Here is a 20,260-nt window from a genome sequence, read left to right as displayed (position 1 = left end):
AATTGCGCACACTCGCGCAACGACGACAAGCAATGTATATGTTACGACATGTAGGCGACGCTTTAAAAGGCTTTACTGGTTACCACTTTAGATTTACACAGGAGGTCTGGTGCTAGAATTACTGCCCACCCATGATCCTACGTTCGCGGTGATACCTCATGTGTGGGACGATCGCTGTCTGTGTGCCTGCGGGACCGACGTGTGCACCTTGCACAGAAGGACAGGGACCCAAAAAATAAAAATTACAAAGAATCGACGGTGTATAAATAAAAAAAAAAAATACTTTTTTATTTTACCACTTCCCCCAGGTAGATGTCATATGGTGTATATGTGTGTGTGTGTGTGTGTGTGTGTGTGTGTATGTGTAATATATTGCTGGCAATTCCCTGCAAAGTAAAAGCCATCATAACGGCTGTTAGCCGCTTGATTGTCTTTACGGGCCCACCAGAAGGCCCCCTCCCAGTGCTCTCCAGTGCTTCTCCGGGCTCCCCTGTGCAATCAGGGAGCCGGAGAATGAATCCGCCGGCTGCGGCGGTTTTACCATAGAGCTGACCGGGAACCAGATTGTCTCTGGCTATCCCCATGACCCTCGGAGGCCAGAAGTGACGCCATGACGTCACTTCCGGCGCCGGCAGTTTTTTTTTTTTTTTTTTTTTTTTTTTTTTTTTTTTTTTTTAGCTGAAACGCCTAAAAGCGGGTTTTATTTTTAATTTAATTTTTTTTTTTTTTTTTTTTTTTTTATCTCACTTTCCAGCATAGAGGAGAGATGTGGGGAATTATAGACCACCAAATCTCTCCATAAAGAGGACCTGTCGTGCCTTATTTCAATTACATTTCTTGTAATAGGTATAAAAGTGATCCAAATGTAAAAAAAATCGAGGGAAAGTGTAAACAAAAAGGAAAATAATTAAAAAAAAAAAAATGTAAAGCGTCCCCATCCTCTCGTGCTCGCGTGCATACGTAGGTCACAACCTGCGTATGCAACTGCGTTCAAAAACCACACACAGGAGGTATCGCTGCGATCGTTTAGAGCGAGAGCAATAATTGTAGCGCTAGACCTCCTCTGTAACTCTCTAAACTGATAACCTGTAAAACTTTTTTTTAAAGCGTCACCTATGGAGATTTTTACCTACTGTAGTTTGGCGCCATTCCACGAGTGCGCAGTGCGAGTTTTTAATCGTGACATGTTGGGTATCCATTTACTCGGCGTAACATCTTTCACATGCAACAAAAAATTGGGGTAAATATTGTGTTTTTTGTTTGTTTTATATGTTATAACGTGAAAGTGGTGTTTTTTTTTTTTTTTTTTTTTCTCCCCAAAAATGGAAAAGTTTCTGTGCAAACACCACGTGACATTAAAAAAAATTGCAACGACCGCCATTTTATTCTTTCGGGTCTCTGCTCAAATTATACATAATGTTTGGGGGCCCTGAGTAATTTTCTAGCAAAAAAAAAATTTTTTTACATGGAGAGAAATGCCAGAATTGGTTTGGGTGGCAAGTGGTTTAATTTTTTTTTTTTTTTTTTTTTTTTTTTTTTACACTGTTGCTTTAATAATTTTTTTTTAATCCCTTTCATTGCTGTCACAAGGAAGCATCCCTGCGACCGGTCCTCTTTATGGAGGGATCGAGGGTCTATAAGACCCCCAAATCCCTCTTCTGCCCTTTTTTATAAGTATTCGAAACACCAAGATCCGTGGTTTTTTTTTTTTTTTTTTATGGAGCAAAGTAAACCTGAAGTGATGTCATCACTTCCAGTTTCACGGTTCCGAACAGCCAATCCTGGATTCGCTTGGCTGAAAGCAGACACCCTAAAGCAGGGGTATCAAACAACTTCATTGCAGGCCGCATTATGGTTGCCGGTTTTATCTGTAATAGATGTCCAGATCCTCACCCTACCCCCTCAAATGTCAAGAGCCCCGCCACCATGAGAGGTCAACAGTCTCCCACCCTCCCTTTACATCACAGTACACCCCCCCCCCCTTACCTTGTGCAGAATCTGGGGGGGCGGAGCTGGGAAGCAGAAAGTGCAGAGTCTGGAGGAGGACCAAAGGAGGGCTGGAGTCAGCTGCAAGAGGGTCTGCTGAATGCTGAAACCCGGGGGGGAGGAGACGAGCTGAGGCTGCACAGAGGGGTGCCGGTGTTCCATCAGATTTGGCGACCCGTCAGAATTGGTAACGGAAGTGACGTTCCGTCGTTGCCATCTTGCTACACCCCGCCGCACTCCTCCACAGTGAGGATACAGTGAGAAGGGGGCAAGCGGACATCTTGTTACACCCACCGGAGTTTTGCATTTCACATTTATTTTTAGAAGAAAGTGGAGCTCATACGTTGAAATACAGGATTTAGAAATCCGATGGACTGTTTTAGATGTTGAATTTTAGAAGCGGCAAGCCTGCTGATCTCACAGGTTTGCTAATCTGACAGAACACCTCCTGATTCTATAATTCAACATGTAAACAGTCTGATGGATTTCCAAATCCTGTATTTCACCATATACGCTGCGTTTACTGTTAAAAATAACTGTGAAATGCAAAACCCCGGTGGGTGTAACAAGATGTCCGCTTGCCCCCTCCTCACTGTATCCTTACTGTGGAGGACTGCGGGGTGTAGCAAGATGGCGGTGATGGAATGCCGCTTCCGTTACACATTCTGACGGGTTGCCTAATCTGACAGAACGTAGGATCTATATGAGTGTTGTCCTCCTTTGCTGCCAACTTCTGAGACAAGGTGGAGCAGAAGCGAGGAGGGGGGGGGGGGGGGGTCCTGCAGCTGCAGGAGAGATGTGGAAGGGCCACATGAAAGGGGCCCAGTGGGCCTTGTGTTTGACACACGTGCCCTACAGCAGGGGGACTCAAACTGGTGGCCCTCCAGCTGTTGTGAAACTACAAGTCCCATGAGAGGCATTGCAAGGCTGACAGTTACAAGCGTGACTCCCACAGGCCAGAGGCATGATGGGACTTGTAGTTTCACAACAGCTGGAGGGCCACCAGTTTGAGACCCCCCGTCCCGACGAGCTCATGTGCAGAAGCGAACGCATACATGAGTAGCGCCCCCATATGAAAACGGTGTTCAAACCACACATGTGAGGTATCGCCGCGATCGTTCGAGTGAGATCAATAATTCTAGCCCTAGACCTCCTCTGTAACTTTAAACATGCAACCTGTAGAATTTTTTAAAACGTCGCCTATGGAGATTTTTTAAGTTTGTCGCCATTCCACGAGTGGGCGCAATTTTTTTTTTTTTTTTTTGAAGAGTGACATGTCAGGTATCAATTTACTCGGCGTAACATTATCTTTAACAATATAGAAAAAAATTGGGCTAACTTTACTGTTGTCTTACACTTTTTTTAATAAAAAAAAATAAATTTTTTTTTCTCTCTCCAAAACAAATTTGCTTGTAAGACCGCCGCGCAAATACAGTGTGACATAAACTATTGCAACAACCGCCATTTTATTCTCTAGGACAGGGGTCTCCAAACTACGGCCCTCCAGTTATTCAGGAACTACAATTCCCATCATGTCTGTGAATGTCAGAGTTTTACAATACCTCATGGGAAATGTAGTTCCGCAACAGCTGGAGGGCCGTAGTTTGGAGATCCCTGCTCTAGGTCAGGGGGGAAGGTCTCAAACTGGCGGCCCTCCAGCTGTTGCAAAACTACAAGTCCCATGAGGCATTGCAAGGCTGACAGTTACAAGCATGACTACCACAGGCCAGAGGCATGATGGGACTTGTAGTTCCACAACAGCTGGAGGGCCGCCGGTTTGAGACCCCTGTTAGGGTGTTGGAAATTTTTTTTTTTATTTTTTTATGTTTGGGGGGGTTCTAAGTAATTTTCTAGCAAAAAACAAAACAGTTTTTAACTTGTAAAACAACAAATCTCAGAAAGAGGCTCGGTCCTTAAATGGTTAAAAAAAAATTATAAAGTTTGGGGGTTCTAAGTAATTTTAAAGCAAAAAAAAAAAAAAAAACCTTGTTTTTAACAATTGTGAAAAATAGGCCTGGTCCTTAGGTGGTAAATGAGATATTCGGGGTCCTAATAGAAGCATGTCTCCTCCTCTGTGCTTCACTGAATGTATTGCAATGCAATCCTGTAATAGGAAAACGAAATTGCAGCAGAAAAAAAAAATAGGGATCTGGAGAGCAATAGAAGGGACTTTGCTTGAGAAAAAAAAAAAAAAAAAAATTCTAATAGTTTTGAATTGGGCTGTCTGATGATGAATGGATCGTGTCCTGACATGTCCGGCACTCCCCCACATACGATGTCCTGTCCACATTTAAAGCAAACCTTTGCCCATTTAGAGCCCTGTATACCCCCCCCCCCCCCCCCCCCCTCTGCTGTAATGAATAATGGAATTGCCCAATACTTCTAGGTATGGGGGGGGGGGAGGCATGTGACAGGACTGGGCCAATCAGCTGTAACTCAAGTCTTTAGCCCTGTGCTAGCTACACCTCTAGGACTGCCTATTCGTGGCAGCTAAACGGAGCATGGAGGGAGCACCTCCCCCCCACATCTACCAGACAACACAACCTGATCCTCGGCCTCCATTGCAACTACTAATTTAGATCGCACGACTTCCATGCGATCTGCTGCCGGTTATCTTAACCACTTGCCGACCGCCTCACGCATATATACGTGAGCAGAGCGGCACGGGCAGGCAAAATCACGTACCTGGTACGTGATTGCCTTCCCGCGGGCGGGGGGTCCGATCGGACCCCCCCCCGGTGCCATCGGCGGTCGGCGTTTGGCTGGGAGAGTTGAGAGACGAGGGGGAGACCATCCGATCGTGGCCCCCCCCCTCGCGATCGCTCCCAGCCAATGAGAAACATCCCCTGCCTCTGTATAGTACACAGAGGCAGAGGATGTGATGTCATCTCTCCTCGGCTGGCCAGTTTCCGTTCCAGCACCGAGGAGAGAAGACATGTAAGTGCACAAAACACTGCACACAACACAGTAGAACATGCCAGGCACACTAAACACCCCCGATCCCCCCCCGATCGCCCCCCGATCCCCCCCCAATCACCCCCCCCCCTGTCACAAACTGACACCAAGCAGGTTTTTTTGTTTTGTTTTGTTTTTTTCCTGATTACTGCATAGTGTCAGTTTGTGACAGTTAGCAGTGGTAGGACAGTTAGTATTAGCCCCCTTTAGGTCTAGGATACCCCCCTAACCCCCCCTAATAAAGTTTTAACCCCTTGATCACCCCCTGTCACCAGTGTCACTAAGCGATCATTTTTCTGATCGCTGTATTAGTGTCGCTGGTGACGCTAGTTAGGGACGTAAATATTTAGGTTCGCTGTCAGCGTTTTATAGCGACAGGGACCCCCATATACTACCGAATAAATGTTTTAACCCCTTGATTGCCCCCTAGTTAACCCTTTCACCACTGATCACCGTATAACTGTTACGGGTGACGCTGGTTAGTTCGTTTATTTTTTTTAGTGTCAGGGCACCCGCCGTTTATTACCGAATAAAGGTTTAGCCCCCTGATCGCCCGGCGGTGATATGCGTCGCCCCAGGCAGCGTCAGATTAGCGCCAGTACCGCGAACACCCACGCACGCACCGTACACCTCCCTTAGTGGTATAGTATCTGAACGCATCAATATCTGATCCGATCAGATCTATACTAGCGTCCCCAGCAGTTTAGGGTTCCCAAAAACGCAGTGTTAGCGGGATCAGCCCAGATACCTGCTAGCACCTGCGTTTTGCCCCTCCGCCCAGCCCACCCAAGTGCAGTATCGATCGATCACTGTCACTTACAAAACACTAAACGCATAACTGCAGCGTTCGCAGAGTCAGGCCTGATCCCTGCGATCGCTAACAGTTTTTTTGGTAGCATTTTGGTGAACTGGCAAGCACCAGCCCCAGGCAGCGTCAGATTAGCGCCAGTACCACTAACACCCACGCACGCACCGTACACCTCCCTTAGTGGTATAGTATCTGATCGGATCAATATCTGATCCGATCAGATCTATACTAGCGTCCCCAGCAGTTTAGGGTTCCCAAAAACGCAGTGTTAGTGGGATAAGCCCAGATACCTGCTAGCACCTGTGTTTTGCCCCTCCGCCCGGCCCAGCCCACCCAAGTGCAGTATCGATCGATCACTGTCACTTTTTTTTGTAGCGTTTTGGTGAACTGGCAAGCGCCAGCGGCCTAGTACACCCCAGTCGTAGTCATACCAGCACTGCAGTAACACTTGGTGACGTGGCGAGTCCCATAAGTGCAGTTCAAGCTGGTGAGGTGGCAAGCACAAGTAGTGTCCCGCTGCCACCAAGAAGACAAACACAGGCCCGTCGTGCCCATAATGCCCTTCCTGCTGCATTCGCCAATCCTAATTGGGAACCCACCACTTCTGCAGCGCCCGTATTTCCCCCATTCACATCCCCAACCAAATGCAGTCGGCTGCATGAGAGGCATTTATATGTCCTCCCGAGTACCCCTACCCAACGAACCCCCCCAAAAAAGATGTTGTGTCTGCAGCAAGCGCGTATATAGACGTGACACCCGCTATTATTGTCCCTCCTGTCCTGACAATCCTGGTCTTTGCATTGGTGAATGTTTTGAACGCTACCATTCACTAGTTGAGTATTAGCGTAGGGTACAGCATTGCACAGACTAGGCACACTTTCACAGGGTCTCCCAAGATGCCATCGCATTTTGAGAGACCCGAACCTGGAACCGGTTACAGTTATAAAAGTTACAGTTACAAAAAAAAAAGTGTAAAAAAAAAAAAAAAAACACAAAAATAAAAAAAAAATAGTTGTCGTTTTATTGTTCTCTCTCTCTCTATTCTCTCTCTGGTGTTCTGCTCTTTTTTACTGTATTCTATTCTGCAATGTTTTATTGTTATGTTTTATCATGTTTGCTTTTCAGGTATGCAATTTTTTATACTTTACCGTTTACTGTGCTTTATTGTTAACCATTTTTTTGTCTTCAGGTACGCCATTCACGACTTTGAGTGGTTATACCAGAATGATGCCTGCAGGTTTAGGTATCATCTTGGTATCATTCTTTTCAGCCAGTGGTCGGCTTTCATGTAAAAGCAATCCTAGTGGCTAATTAGCCTCTAGACTGCTTTTACAAGCAGTGGGAGGGAATGCCCCCCCCCCCACCGTCTTCCGTGTTTTTCTCTGGCTCTCCTGTCTCAACAGGGAACCTGAGAATGCAGCCGGTGATTCAGCCAGCTGACCATAGAGCTGATCAGAGACCAGAGTGGCTCCAAACATCTCTATGGCCTAAGAAACCGGAAGCTACGAGCATTTTAGGACTTAGATTTCGCCGGATGTAAACAGCGCCATTGGGAAATTGGGAAAGCATTTTATCACGCCGATCTTGGTGTGGTCAGATGCTTTGAGGGCAGAGGAGAAATCTAGGGTCTAATAGACCCCAATTTTTTCAAAAAAGAGTACCTGTCACTACCTATTGCTATCATAGGGGATATTTACATTCCCTGAGATAACAATAAAAATGATTTAAAAAAAAATATGAAAGGAACAGTTTAAAAATAAGATAAAAAAGCAAAAAAATAATAAAGAAAAAAAAAAAAAAAAAAAAAAAAAGCACCCCTGTCCCCCCTGCTCTCGCGCTAAGGCGAACGCAAGCGTCGGTCTGGCGTCAAATGTAAACAGCAATTGCACCATGCATGTGAGGTATCACCGCGAAGGTCAGATCGAGGGCAGTAATTTTAGCAGTAGACCTCCTCTGTAAATCTAAAGTGGTAACCTGTAAAGGCTTTTAAAAATGTATTAATTTTGTTGCCACTGCACGTTTGTGCGCAATTGTAAAGCATGTCATGTTTGGTATCCATGTACTCGGCCTAAGATCATCTTTTTTATTTCATCAAACATTTGGGCAATATAGTGTGTTTTAGTGCATTAAAATTTAAAAAAGTGTGTTTTTTCCACAAAAAATGCGTTTGAAAAATCGCTGCGCAATTACTGTGTGAAAAAAAAAAATGAAACACCCACCATTTTAATCTGTAGGGCATTTGCTTTAAAAAAATATATAATGTTTGGGGGTTCAAAGTAATTTTCTTGCAAAAAAAAAATTTTTTTTTATGTAATCAAAAAGTGTCAGAAAGGGCTTTGTCTTCAAGTGGTTAGAAGAGTGAGTGATGTGTGACATAAGCTTCTAAATGTTGTGCATAAAATGCCAGGACAGTTCAAACCCCCCCAAATGACCCCATTTTGGAAAGTAGACACCCCAAGCTATTTGCTGAGAGGCATGTCGAGTCCATGGAATATTTTATATTGTGACACAAGTTGCGGGAAAGACAAATTTTTTTTTTTTTTTTTTTTTTTTTGCACAAAGTTGTCACTAAATGTTATATTGCTCAAACATGCCATGGGGATTTGTGAAATTACACCCCAAAATAAATTCTGTTGCTTCTCCTGAGTATGGGGATACCACATGTGTGGGACTTTTTGGGAGCCTAGCCGCGTACGGGACCCCGAAAACCAATCACCGCCTTCAGGCTTTCTAAGGCCGTAAATTTTTGATTTCACTCTTCACTGCCTATCACAGTTTCGGAGGCCATGGAATGCCCAGGTGGCACAAACCCCCCCCAAATGACCCCATTTTGGAAAGTAGACACCCCAAGCTATTTGATGAGAGGTATAGTGAGTATTTTGCAGACCTCACTTTTTGTCACAAGGTTTTGAAAATTGAAAAAAGAAAAAAAAAAATTTTTTTTTCTGGTCTTTCTTCATTTTCAAAAACAAATGAGAGCTGCAAAATACTCACCATGCCTCTCAGCAAATAGCTTGGGGTGTCTACTTTCCAAAATGGGGTCATTTGGGGGGGTTTGTGCCATCTTGGCATTTTATGGCCTTCAAAACTGTGATAGGTAGTGAGGAGTGAAATCAAAAATGTATGCCCTTAGAAATCCTGAAGGTGGTGCTGGGTTTTCTGGGCCCCGTACGCGGCTAGGCTCCCAAAAAGTGCCACACATGTGGTATCCCCATACTCAGGAGAAGCAGCTGAATGTATTTTGGGGTGCAATTCCACATATGCCCATGGCCTATGTGAGCAATATATCATTTAGTGACAACTTTTTGTAAATTTTTTTTTTTTTTTTTTTTTTGTCATTATTCAATCACTTGGGACAAAAAAAATAAATATTCAATGGGCTCAACATGCCTCTCAGCAATTTCCTTGGGGTGTCTACTTTCCAAAATGGGGTCATTTGTGGGGGTTTTGTACTGCCCTGCCATTTTAGTACCTCAAGAAATGACATAGGCAGTCATAAACTAAAAGCTGTGTAAATTCCAGAAAATGTACCCTAGTTTGTAGGCGCTATAACTTTTGCGCAAACCAATAAATATACGCTTATTGACATTTTTTTTACCAAAGACATGTGGCCGAATACATTTTGGCCTAAATGTATGACTAAAATTTAGTTTATTGGATTTTTTTTATAACAAAAAGTAGAAAATATCATTTTTTTTCAAAATTTTCAGTCTTTTTCCGTTTATAGCGCAAAAAATAAAAACGGCAGAGGTGATCAAATACCATCAAAAGAAAGCTCTATTTGTGGGAAGAAAAGGACGCAAATTTCGTTTGGGTAGAGCATTGCATGACCGCGCAATTAGCAGTTAAAGCGACGCAGTGCCAAATTGTAAAAAGTGCTCTGGTCAGGAAGGGGGTAAATCCTTCCGGGGCTGAAGTGGTTAAGGACAGCCCTAAAACAGATCGCAAAACACAGTGCGGTTGCTAGAATCGCATGGCATAGGTGTTCACACCCATGCGATGCGATTCAGGTGCGGGAGAGGGGGGGAAGAGGTTCTTCACAAACATCGCATGTGATGTGCACAGGAACGCGATGTCTGTGTGAGCCCCAGCCTAAGGGAGCAGCAGCATATAGAACTGGGGGCATCACTCTGCTCTCTCCTTCTGGCAACATGTGCTGTGTGATAGAGCCTGATTGGTTCCTAGCGCTGTTCTTCCTCCTCCTCCTCCAAAGTCTGAGCAGATTACAGGGGCTAATACAGACCCAGGTAGCTTCACTGAAAGTCTTTATTTTTTTATTTTTTTTTTTCCCTGCAAAATAAAAATTGCAAATGCCTCCATTTTATTCTCCAGGGTCTCTGTTTTTTTTTTTTTTCCTGCCTACTGGGGCAATTTTGATCTTTTCTTCTTTATTTTATTGTCATTTCGAGCAAAAAAGAGACCCTAGAGAAGGCATCAAGTAAATGGATACCAAACACGTCCAGCCTTAAAATTGGGCACCCTGTGAAATTGCAAATGACTACAAGACTTGATGGACTTGTGTATTTTTTTGTTTTTTTTTTTTTTGTTTTTTTTGTTTTTTTTCAACCTCCCCTACTATGTAACCTATTACGTTATCCAAAATTCTCCATAGGCGACGCTTTTTAAAAAAAATCTTTACTGCGTGTGTTCAATATTGAGTTGGCCCCGCCCTTCGCAGCTATAACCGCTTCAAATCTTCTGGGAAGGCCGTACACAAGGTTTAGGAGTGTGTCTATGGGAATGTTTGACCATTCTTCCAGAAGAGCATTTGTGAGATCAGGTACTGATGTTGGACGAGAAGGCCTGGCTCAGTCTCCACTCTAATTCATCCCAAAGGTGTTTTATTGGGCTTGAGGTCAGGACTCTGTGCAGGCCAGTCATGTCCCTCCACCCCAGACTCGCTCATCCATGTCTTTATGGACCTTGATACGATGGCTAAAAAAGAAATAAAAATGAGGGGGGGATGCAGGAGGAGTGAGACACACCCCCCCCCCTTTTTTTTTTTTTTTTTTTTTTTTTTTTTTTTTTTGTAGCATGGGGACCCCAGGTTGGATGGAGGTAAAGCCAAGAGCTTTGGTAGGGAGGTCTCTTTGCTCTTCCCCGGATCACAGATAATGGTGAAATGTGACTTCTGGGAAATCTTGTAACTACTTTTGTTTTCTATGACTAACCCCCCCCCCCCCTTTTGTTTTTCTTTCCCCCCTGGCAGGGTAATTACGTGGTGGAGCGGGACGAGCTGGTGGAGGTGCAGCAGCCAGAATACGACGTCATCCTGTGCCTCAGCATCACCAAGTGGGTCCACCTGAACTGGGGAGACGAGGGACTGAAACGCATGTTTCGGAGAATCTACAGGCACCTGTCCCCGGGGGGGATCCTCATCCTGGAACCCCAACCCTGGTCCTCCTACGGCAAGAGGAAGAAGCTGACAGTGAGTAGAGGGTGGGGGGGAGGGAGGGGGGATGGTTTTGTTGGGGTGAAGTCTTATGGAAGCCTGAGCAATCTGGGTTCTGAAAAAAGGAGACGCAAGCAACTGCCTAGCCTCGCACGGGGCACCAAAATTCCATCCTGACCCCACAAAGGAAGGTCAGTTCTCTGGCTCATAGCAGTGATGGTGAACCTTGGCACCTTAGAAGTATTTTGGAACTACATTTCCCATGATGCTCATGCACTCTGCAGTGTAGTGGAGCATCATGGGAAATCTAGTTCCAAAACATCTGGGGTGCCAAGGTGCACCATCACTGCTATGAGCCAGGGAACTGACCTTCCTTTGTGGGGTCAGGATGGAATTTTGGGGCGAACCTTGGCACCCCAGATGTTTTGGAACTACGTTTCCCATGATGCTCAACTACACTGCAGAATGCAGGAGCATCATGGGAAATGTAGTTCCAAAATACTTCTAAGGTGCCAAGGTTCGCCATCACTGCTCTATAGGGTCCTATACACTCGCCGGATACTTTATTAGGTACACCTTGCTAGTAGCGGGTTGGACCCCCCTTTTGCCTTCATTCTTGGTGGCATAGATACAACAAGGTGTTCCTCAGATTTTGGTCCTCGGTGACATGATGGCATCATGCAGTTGCTGCAGATTTGTGGGCTGCACATCCATGATGCCAATCTACCGTTCCACTAAAGGTGCTCTATTGGATGAGATGTAAAAACAAGGAGAAGGGGCGCCACTGTGTATATATCAAATGTAATAATAAAAACAATATCCACTCACATGTAGGACTGAAGTGTAGAGTTCAGGTACATCTCCCACAGGAGAAAGAGCGGAGGACTACAGGTGGCAGCAAGTCCGGATACACTAACATCACATCCAATAGGCTGGAGATGAGCTGCAGTAGGCCAACATGGTAGTCCAATGGCACACCAAATAAAAGATAGCAGGGGAGCCGTCAGAGATGGTTGTGGGTTCCAGGAGGAGGGAGATGGGGGCGGTATAGGAGCGGTATGCAGCAGAGCCTCGTCCGGCGTCCGTGATGGAAAATTGACACGGCCGTGTAAATCGGAGCTGAAGCGAGGCTTGGATCGCAAACACAGTGGCGCCGAGCTGTGACGTCACTCCCGTGCGACGCGTTTCCGAGTCAGCTCGCTACCGATGGAAGAGATGGCGGCGCTCCTTTGTCAAGCATAGGGGGAGTGATGCTGGGCGGTAGCATTATATAATCAGTCAGGGGGTGGGGCCAGAGGAAAGATTATTAGAAACACAGGTAAAAATATTAGCACTCAGATGAACAGAACACTATAGAAATATAGGATGGAAAATTCAAAGGAGCCAATCTAAATGCATTGGTTCTATAAATAAATAGCTAAAAACGACAAGAATCTATCATTAAATATAAAGGGGAAAAAAATAATAAATTTACAATTGAATCGAAGCTAAAATGTGCATTAACCATAGATATAAATATACATAGGTTTCAGATAAACGATGTTGGATGAGAAGGCAAAAAGGCTCACATGGAGTGTGTATATGTATGTAGTAGAATACTTAAGAAGTATGATGATATTGAACTGAAAGTGTCAATAACTTAGGAATGGATAAGTGAGAATAGAAAATAATAGTAAAACATAATAATGTGATATAATATAAAACGAAAAACAAATATATGGCATATTATAATAAGGGGCAGTAAATTGGGGATGGAAACTCAGGTCAAAACCCATGTAAGGATGGGAGAGTACGAACCACATGCGCAAAAAAAGCAACCAGAAAGAGCTCAGCACATGTGAGGGAGGGGAAATATAAAACTATCCGCACATACACACATATATGTGAGGAACCTATGATAAAAACAATACTAAAATGATTACCAAGTTACTGCAGAGATGTAGTCAGGATTAAGTATTGTAGAGAAAAAAAAAGATAGATAGATATAGAGAGAGGATTAGGGAAAAGCATCTGGTCCGTAATAACTTATAAGACAGTAGAAATCTCTATACTCTCGTTGAGGCCACCAGGCGAAAGAACATCAAGAGTATAGATCCAAAACGTCTCCCTAGCGCAAAGTTTTTTTTTGAAGCGTTACGCTGCAATAAAAGATTTGGGGATTTGTTCAATAACCCAAACTCGGAGGCCCGTGGTGGATTTTTTTATGGAATTCCGCAAAATGTCGCGGAACGCTGTGCATGTCCTTCCCGCCCTCTATTAGTTGGCGGTGTTGGCCAAAACGCTGTCTCAAAGGGCAGATCGTTCGACCAACATCCCACACCAATTTTGGCCTACAAGCTCTGGAGTTCTTCCTCGCCCAGGACCCGATGTTAAATTCCAGACAAGCTTCATTCATTTTGGAGGCCACCGATTTTTTGTTTGCGCCACAATTATTTTGATTTCGATGGCGACTTCTTTTTACAGTTATGCCCCGTACACACGGTCGGACTTTGTTCGGACATTCCGACAACAAAATCCTAGGATTTTTTCCAACGGATGTTGGCTCAAACTTGTCTTGCATACACACGGTCACACAAAGTTGTCGGAAAATCCGATCATTCTAAACGCGGTGACGTAAAACACGCACGTCGGGACTATAAACGGGGCAGTGGCCAATAGCTTTCATCTCTTTATTTATTCTGAGCATGCGTGGCACTTTGTCCGTCGGATTTGAGTACACACGATCGGAATTTCCGACAACGGATTTTGTTGTCGGAAAATTTTATAGCCTGCTCTCAAACTTTGTGTGTCGGAAAATCCGATGGAAAATGTGTGATGGAGCCTACACACGGTCGGAATTTCCAACAACAAGGTCCTATCACACATTTTCCGTCGGAAAATCCGACCGTGTGTACGGGGCATTACAGGGAACCGCCATGGGAGCTAATTTTGCTCCCTCTTACGCAAATTTGGCCATGGGTTATTGGGGAAAAAAATATGACATCTGGTATAACAATCCCCACTTAGCCAATATTGTATTTTTTGGGCGGTACATCGACGATATTATTGTGATCTGGGATGGCCCTGTCGACCTGATCACCTCATTTGTAGAACACTGCAATTGTAATCCATATGGACTGGCCTTCACTCATGTTTTTGATTCCACCAGCCTGACTTTTCTAGACTTAGAACCAAGTCATGCAGATGGAAATAATATTGCCCGCAGTTACACCAAGCCGACGGCTGGCAATTCCTATCTGCATTTTCACAGTTGCCACTATCCTAAGTGGATTAAAAACATACCCAAAGGGCAGTTCTGTTGCTTAAGACAGAACTGTACCCTGGATATTGATTATGCTGCGTCTAGCATCCCATTGAAAAAGAAATTTGCAGACAAACAATATCCTAAAGATCTAGTAGATCAAGCGTGTACCCTTTATTCCAAAGGCAAACCTGTAGAGAACTAAAAAGAGTGAGATGGACCATTCTACTCGATTTATCACTACCTTCCATTTCCAAATACAGAAAGATGGAAAATATAATGAGTAAACATTGGAATATCTTACTACAGGATCCTCTTCTCAAAACCATCCTCCCTACTAAACCTAGAGTCACTTATCGCAAAGCTCCGAATCTTGAAAACAAAATTGCCCCCAGTAAATTATCTACCACATCATCCAGTCATACCACAGACCACCCTACCACTCTTATACCTCTAGTTGGCATGTTTCAATGCAAAAAGACATTGTGTAAAACCTGTTCCTATATCACACATGGACAAAAATCTTTCTATTCTAAGGGTAAAACTTATCAGTTGGACCAATTTTACAATTGCTCCTCTGATTTTGTGGTGTATGGCCTTGCCTGCCCCTGCGGTCTTATAAGGACATGCACAGCGTTTCGTGACATTTTGTGGAATTCCATAAAAAAAAAAAAATCCACCATGGGCCTCCGAGTTTGGGTTATTGAACAAATTCCCCAAATCTTTTACTGCAGCGGAACGCTTCAAAAACACTTTGCGCTAGGGAGACGTTTTGGATCTATACTCTCGATGCTCTTTCGCCTGTAGGCCTCAACGAGAGTATAGAGACTTCTACTGTCTTATATGTTATTATGGACCAGATGCTTTTCCCTAATCCTCCATATTATAGATCTCTCTCTCTCTCTCTCTCTCTCTCTCTCTCTCTCTCTCTCTCTCTCTCTCTCTCTCTCTCTCTCTGTCTCTCTCTCTGTGTCTCTGTCTCTGTCTGTCTCTGTCTCTGTCTCTCTGTCTCTGTCTCTGTCTCTCTCTCTCTCTCTCTCTCTCTCTCTCTCTCTCTCTCTCTCTCTCTGTCTCTCTGTCTGTCTGTCTCTGTCTGTCTCTGTCTGTCTCTGTCTGTCTCTGTCTGTCTCTGTCTGTCTCTGTCTGTCTCTGTCTGTCTCTGTCTCTGTCTCTGTCTGTCTCTGTCTGTCTCTGTCTCTGTCTCTCTGTCTCTCTGTCTCTCTCTCTGTCTCTCTCTCTGTCTCTGTCTCTCTCTCTGTCTCTCTCTCTGTCTCTCTCTCTGTCTCTCTCTCTGTCTCTCTCTCTGTCTCTCTCTCTGTCTCTGTCTCTGTCTCTGTCTCTCTCTCTGTCTCTCTCTCTGTCTCTCTCTCTGTCTCTCTCTCCAGTAACTTGGTAATCATTTTAGTATTGTTTTTATCATAGGTTCCTCAAGTGTGTATGTGCGGATGGTTTTATATTTCCCCCTCCCCCCACATGTGCTGAGCTCTTTCTGGTGGCTTTTTGCGCATGTGGTTCGTACTCTCCCATCCTTACATGGGTTTTGACCTGAGTTTCCATCCCCAATATACTGCCCCTTATTATAATATGCCATATATTTGTTTTTCGTTTTTATATTATATCACATTATTATGTTTTACTATTTTCTATTCTCACTTATCCATTCCTAAGTTATTGACACTTTCAGTTCAATATCATCATACTTCTTAAGTATTCTACTACATACATATACACATTCCATGTGAGCCTTTTTGCCTTCTCATCCAACATTGTTTATCTGAAACCTATGTATATTTATATCTATGGTTAATGCACATTTTAGCTTTGATTCAATTGTAAATTTATTATTTTTTTCCCTTTTTATATTGATAGCTAAAAAAACAACAAGAATCTATTTATAGAACCAATGCATTTAGATTGGCTCCTTTGAAATTTTCTATCCTATGTTTCTATAGCGTCCTGTTCATCTGAGTGCTAATATTTTTACCTGTGTGTCTAATAGTCTTTCCTCTGGCCCCACCCCCTGACTGATTATATAATGCTACCACCCAGCATCGCTCCCCTATGCTTGACAAAGGAGCACCGCTATCTCTTCCATCGGTAGCGAGCTGACTCGGAAACGCGTCGCACGGGAGTGACGTCACAGCTCGGCGCCACTGTGTTTGCGATCCAAGCCTCGCTTCAGCTCCGATTTACACGGCCGTGTCAATTTCCCATCACGGACGCCGGACGAGGCTCTGCTGCATACTGCTACACAGGTGAAGACCGGCTCTGATGCCCCCCATCTCCCTCCTCCTGGAACCCACAACCATCTCTGAGGGCTCCCCAGCTATCTTTTATTTGGTGTGCCATTGGACTACCATGTTGGCCTACTGCAGCTCATCTTCAGCCTATTGGATGTGATGTTGGTGTATCCAGACTTGCTGTCACCTGTAGTCCTCCGCTCTTTCTCCTGTGGGAGATGTACCTGAACTCTACACTTCAGTCCTACATGTGAGTGGATATTGTTTTTTATTAATACATTTTTTTTTTTTTATATATATACTTAGTGGTGCCCCTTCTCCTTGTTTTTTATTCTAGTACATTGGACTTGGCTTTTGGTCCTTTTTTGGTGGCTGCCTTGATGGACTCACTTTCCACCCATATATATGGTTTATATATGTCTGTGTGGATCCTGCCCCTGCATTCATAGGCACTGTTAAATGAGGTATCTTGGTTGGTGCCTTTTTTTACTTACTATTGGATGAGATGTGGTGAGTGTGGAGACCATTGGAGTACAGGGACCTCATTGTCCAGAGGTGAGATGATTGGAGCTTTGTGACATGGTGCATTATCCTGCTGGAAGGAGCCATCAGAAGATGGGGACACTGTAGTCATAAAGGGATGGACATGGTCAGCAACAATACTCAGGTAGGCCGTGGTGCTTAAATGATGCTCAATTGGTACTAAGGGGCCCAAAGTGTGGCAAGAAAATACCCCCCACACCATTACACCCCCACCACCAGCCTGAACCGGTGATACAAGGCAGGATGGATCCATACGCCAAATTCTGACCCCACCAGCTGAATGTTGCAGCTGAAATCCAGACTCATCAGACCAGGCAACGTTGTTTCCAATCTTCTATTGTCCAATGTTGGTGATCCTGTGCCAATTGTAGCCTCAGTTTCCTGTTCTTAGCTGACAGGAGTGGCACCTGGTGTGGTTTTCTGCTGCTGTAGCCCATCTGCTTCAAGGTTGGATGTGTTGTGTGTTCAGAGATGGAATTCTGCATAGCTTTGCTGTAACGAGTGGTTATTTGAATTACTGTTGCCTTTCTATCATCTGGAACCAGTCTGCCCATTCTCCTCTGACCTCAACAAGGCATTTTCCTCCACACAACTGCCGCTCGCTGGATATTTTTTCTTTTTCCCACCATTCTTTGTAATCCCGAGTGATGGTTGTGTGTGAAAATCCCAGAAATACTCAGACCGGCCCGTCTGCCACCAACAAACATGCCACGTTCAAAGTCACTGAAAGCGGAGTTCCGCCCAAAAGTGGAACTTCCACTCGTACTCCTCCCCCTTCTGGCACCTTTCGGGGGGTGCAGGATACTTGTCTTTCACAGGTATCCTGTTCCAACTTGTGGGAACCTCAGCCGCGGGTATTGACGTCACCGCGCGGATTCCCTCTTCGGCCACCAGGGCCAGTAGGAGAGGAGCATAGCCTCGCGCATGCGCAATTGGGTTCCCGGCGTGAAGCCGTAAGGCTTCACTGCCTGGTTCCCTTACTCGCAATGGCGGCGGCATGCACCCGACAGCTGATGGAAACATCGGCTGCGGTGCCGCCATCGCTGGACTCCAGGACAGGTAAGTGTCCGATTTATTTAAAGTCAGCAGCTGCAGTATGTGCAGCTTTTTAATTTTTGCAGCGGTGGGCGGACCTCCGCTTTCTTCCCCAACTTCAGCAAGTCGTCTTCACCACGTCTGGATGCCTAAATGCTTTTGAGTTGCTGCCATGTGATTGGCTGATGAGCAATTTGTGTTACCAAGCTATTGAACAAGGTGTACCTAATAATGAAGTGGCCGGTGAGTGTATATGAAACCCTCGGGTCTCCAATTTGTACTGATTGCAGTGATAAAAAAATTCTCTACATAGGGGGGGCAGTGCTGTGATAGTGTTATGTTCCTATTTCTTTCTATATACATCCCAGGATATGAGGTGCTTTTGCAGCGGCTGCTTGACATTGAACACTATTGGTAAAGCTGAATTCCAGGCAGATTAACCCCTTCCCGCCCACGCTGGCATCACTGTAAAATGCTCATGGGGCAGGAAGGAAGGATCAGGCAATCGTTTGACCACTGTCACGTGATCGGAAGCCAGTTCCGCCACTCTTCCGATCTTTAGTCCAGATCTATCTGTGCTTTGAGTGTGCAATGAGAGCACACTCAGTACATAAACATAGAAAACTGAAGGCCCAGCCCCCTTGAGGCTGTAGCTCCTCCCACACCAATCCTGTTCCGTTTTGCTTAGTGTCCTCAAGGAAATAGAATATTGAAGGCCAGCCTTCTTCAGACTGTAGCTCCTCCCACACCAATCCTGCTCCGTTTTTGCTTGGTGTCCTCAAGGGAATAGTATGCTGAAGGCCCAGCCCCCTTGAGGCTGTAGCTCCTCCCACACCAATCCTGCTCCGTTTTTGCATAGTGTCCTGAAGGAAATAGAATACTGAAGGCCCAGCCCCCTTGAGGCTGTAGCTCCTCCCACACCAATCCTGTTCCGTTTTGCTTAGTGTCCTCGAGGAAATAGAATATTGATGGCCAGCCCCCTTGAGGCTGTAGCTCCTCCCACACCAATCCTGCTCCGTTTTTGCATAGTGTCCTGAAGGAAATAGAATACTGAAGGCCCAGCCCCCTTGAGGCTGTAGCTCCTCCCACACCAATCCTGTTCCGTTTTGCTTAGTGTCCTCGAGGAAATAGAATATTGATGGCCAGCCCCCTTGAGGCTGTAGCTCCTCCCACACCAATCTTGCTCCGTTTTTGCTCAGTGTCCTCAAGGAAATAGAATACTGAAGGCCCAGCCCCCTTGAGGCTGTAGCTCCTCCCATACCAATCCTGCTCCGTTTTTGCTTAGTGTCCTCGAGGAAATAGAATATTGATGGCCAGCCCTTTTCAGACTGTAGCTCCTCCCACACCAATCCTGCTCCGTTTTTGCTCAGTGTCCTCAAGGAAATAGAATACTGAAGGCCCAGCCCCCTTGAAGCTGTAGCTCCTCCCACACCAATCCTGCTCCGTTTTTTGCTTGGTGTCCTCAAGGGAAATGGGGGAGGGGGGGAGAACAATCTTCCAATTTGAGCCAATAATATATAAGCGAAGGATGTGTCCGTTTATTAACAGCTTCTGGTAGATTCAGGCGGGATACTGGAAGTCTCACCAGTGAGGACAGGTTTTCCCAGTTCATTAGGTATACTGGAGTCAATGGTGTGATGGTCCTGTAGTTGGATGTGTTGCAGTTAAAATTTAAGGATGCACCGATCTATCGCTCCGTTAAAAATTATCGCCTAAAGATAAGGTTATCAGCGTTTTGCCAATATAAAAAAAGTGCAGATAATGGCATGCTGGGTCCCCGTTGACTGCAATGCAAAAAAAAACCCCTATTGACTGCCATGTAAAAAAAACACCCCCTATTGACTGCAATGCAAAAAAACGCGTCCTGTTGACTTCAATGCCAGCCACATTAATTCAATATGGAGCCACACTGGTCTATAGCCTCGCACAGTGTGGTCAGCCAACTGTTAGCAGGAGGAAAGACCAAAGATGACCTCATGTGATTGGACAGTGAAGGGTGCAGCACAATAAGGGGAGGGTTGGTGACCGAGCTGTATAGGTACAGTAGAGAAAAGGTCACC

At 45.0% G+C, this 20,260-nt stretch overlaps 1 protein-coding gene across 3 annotated transcripts in view; it reads left to right on the top strand.

Moving 5' to 3' along the window:
- The window catches only part of MEPCE (methylphosphate capping enzyme), a 56,576-nt gene that overhangs the window by 32,400 nt on the left and 3,916 nt on the right, over nt 1-20,260 (top strand). For all 3 annotated transcript variants that reach the window (XM_073623149.1, XM_073623147.1, XM_073623148.1), the window contains one exon: nt 10,959-11,177. In XM_073623149.1, coding sequence (XP_073479250.1) covers nt 10,959-11,177 — 219 coding nt within the window. The remainder of the gene's footprint in view (nt 1-10,958; nt 11,178-20,260) is intronic.

This window comes from Aquarana catesbeiana, linkage group LG03 (assembly GCF_042186555.1).
Source record: "Aquarana catesbeiana isolate 2022-GZ linkage group LG03, ASM4218655v1, whole genome shotgun sequence".
NCBI classification, from domain to species: domain Eukaryota; kingdom Metazoa; phylum Chordata; class Amphibia; order Anura; family Ranidae; genus Aquarana; species Aquarana catesbeiana.
The sequence above is the reverse complement of the archived record's forward strand: the minus strand, read 5'-3'. Positions and strand labels throughout refer to the sequence as shown.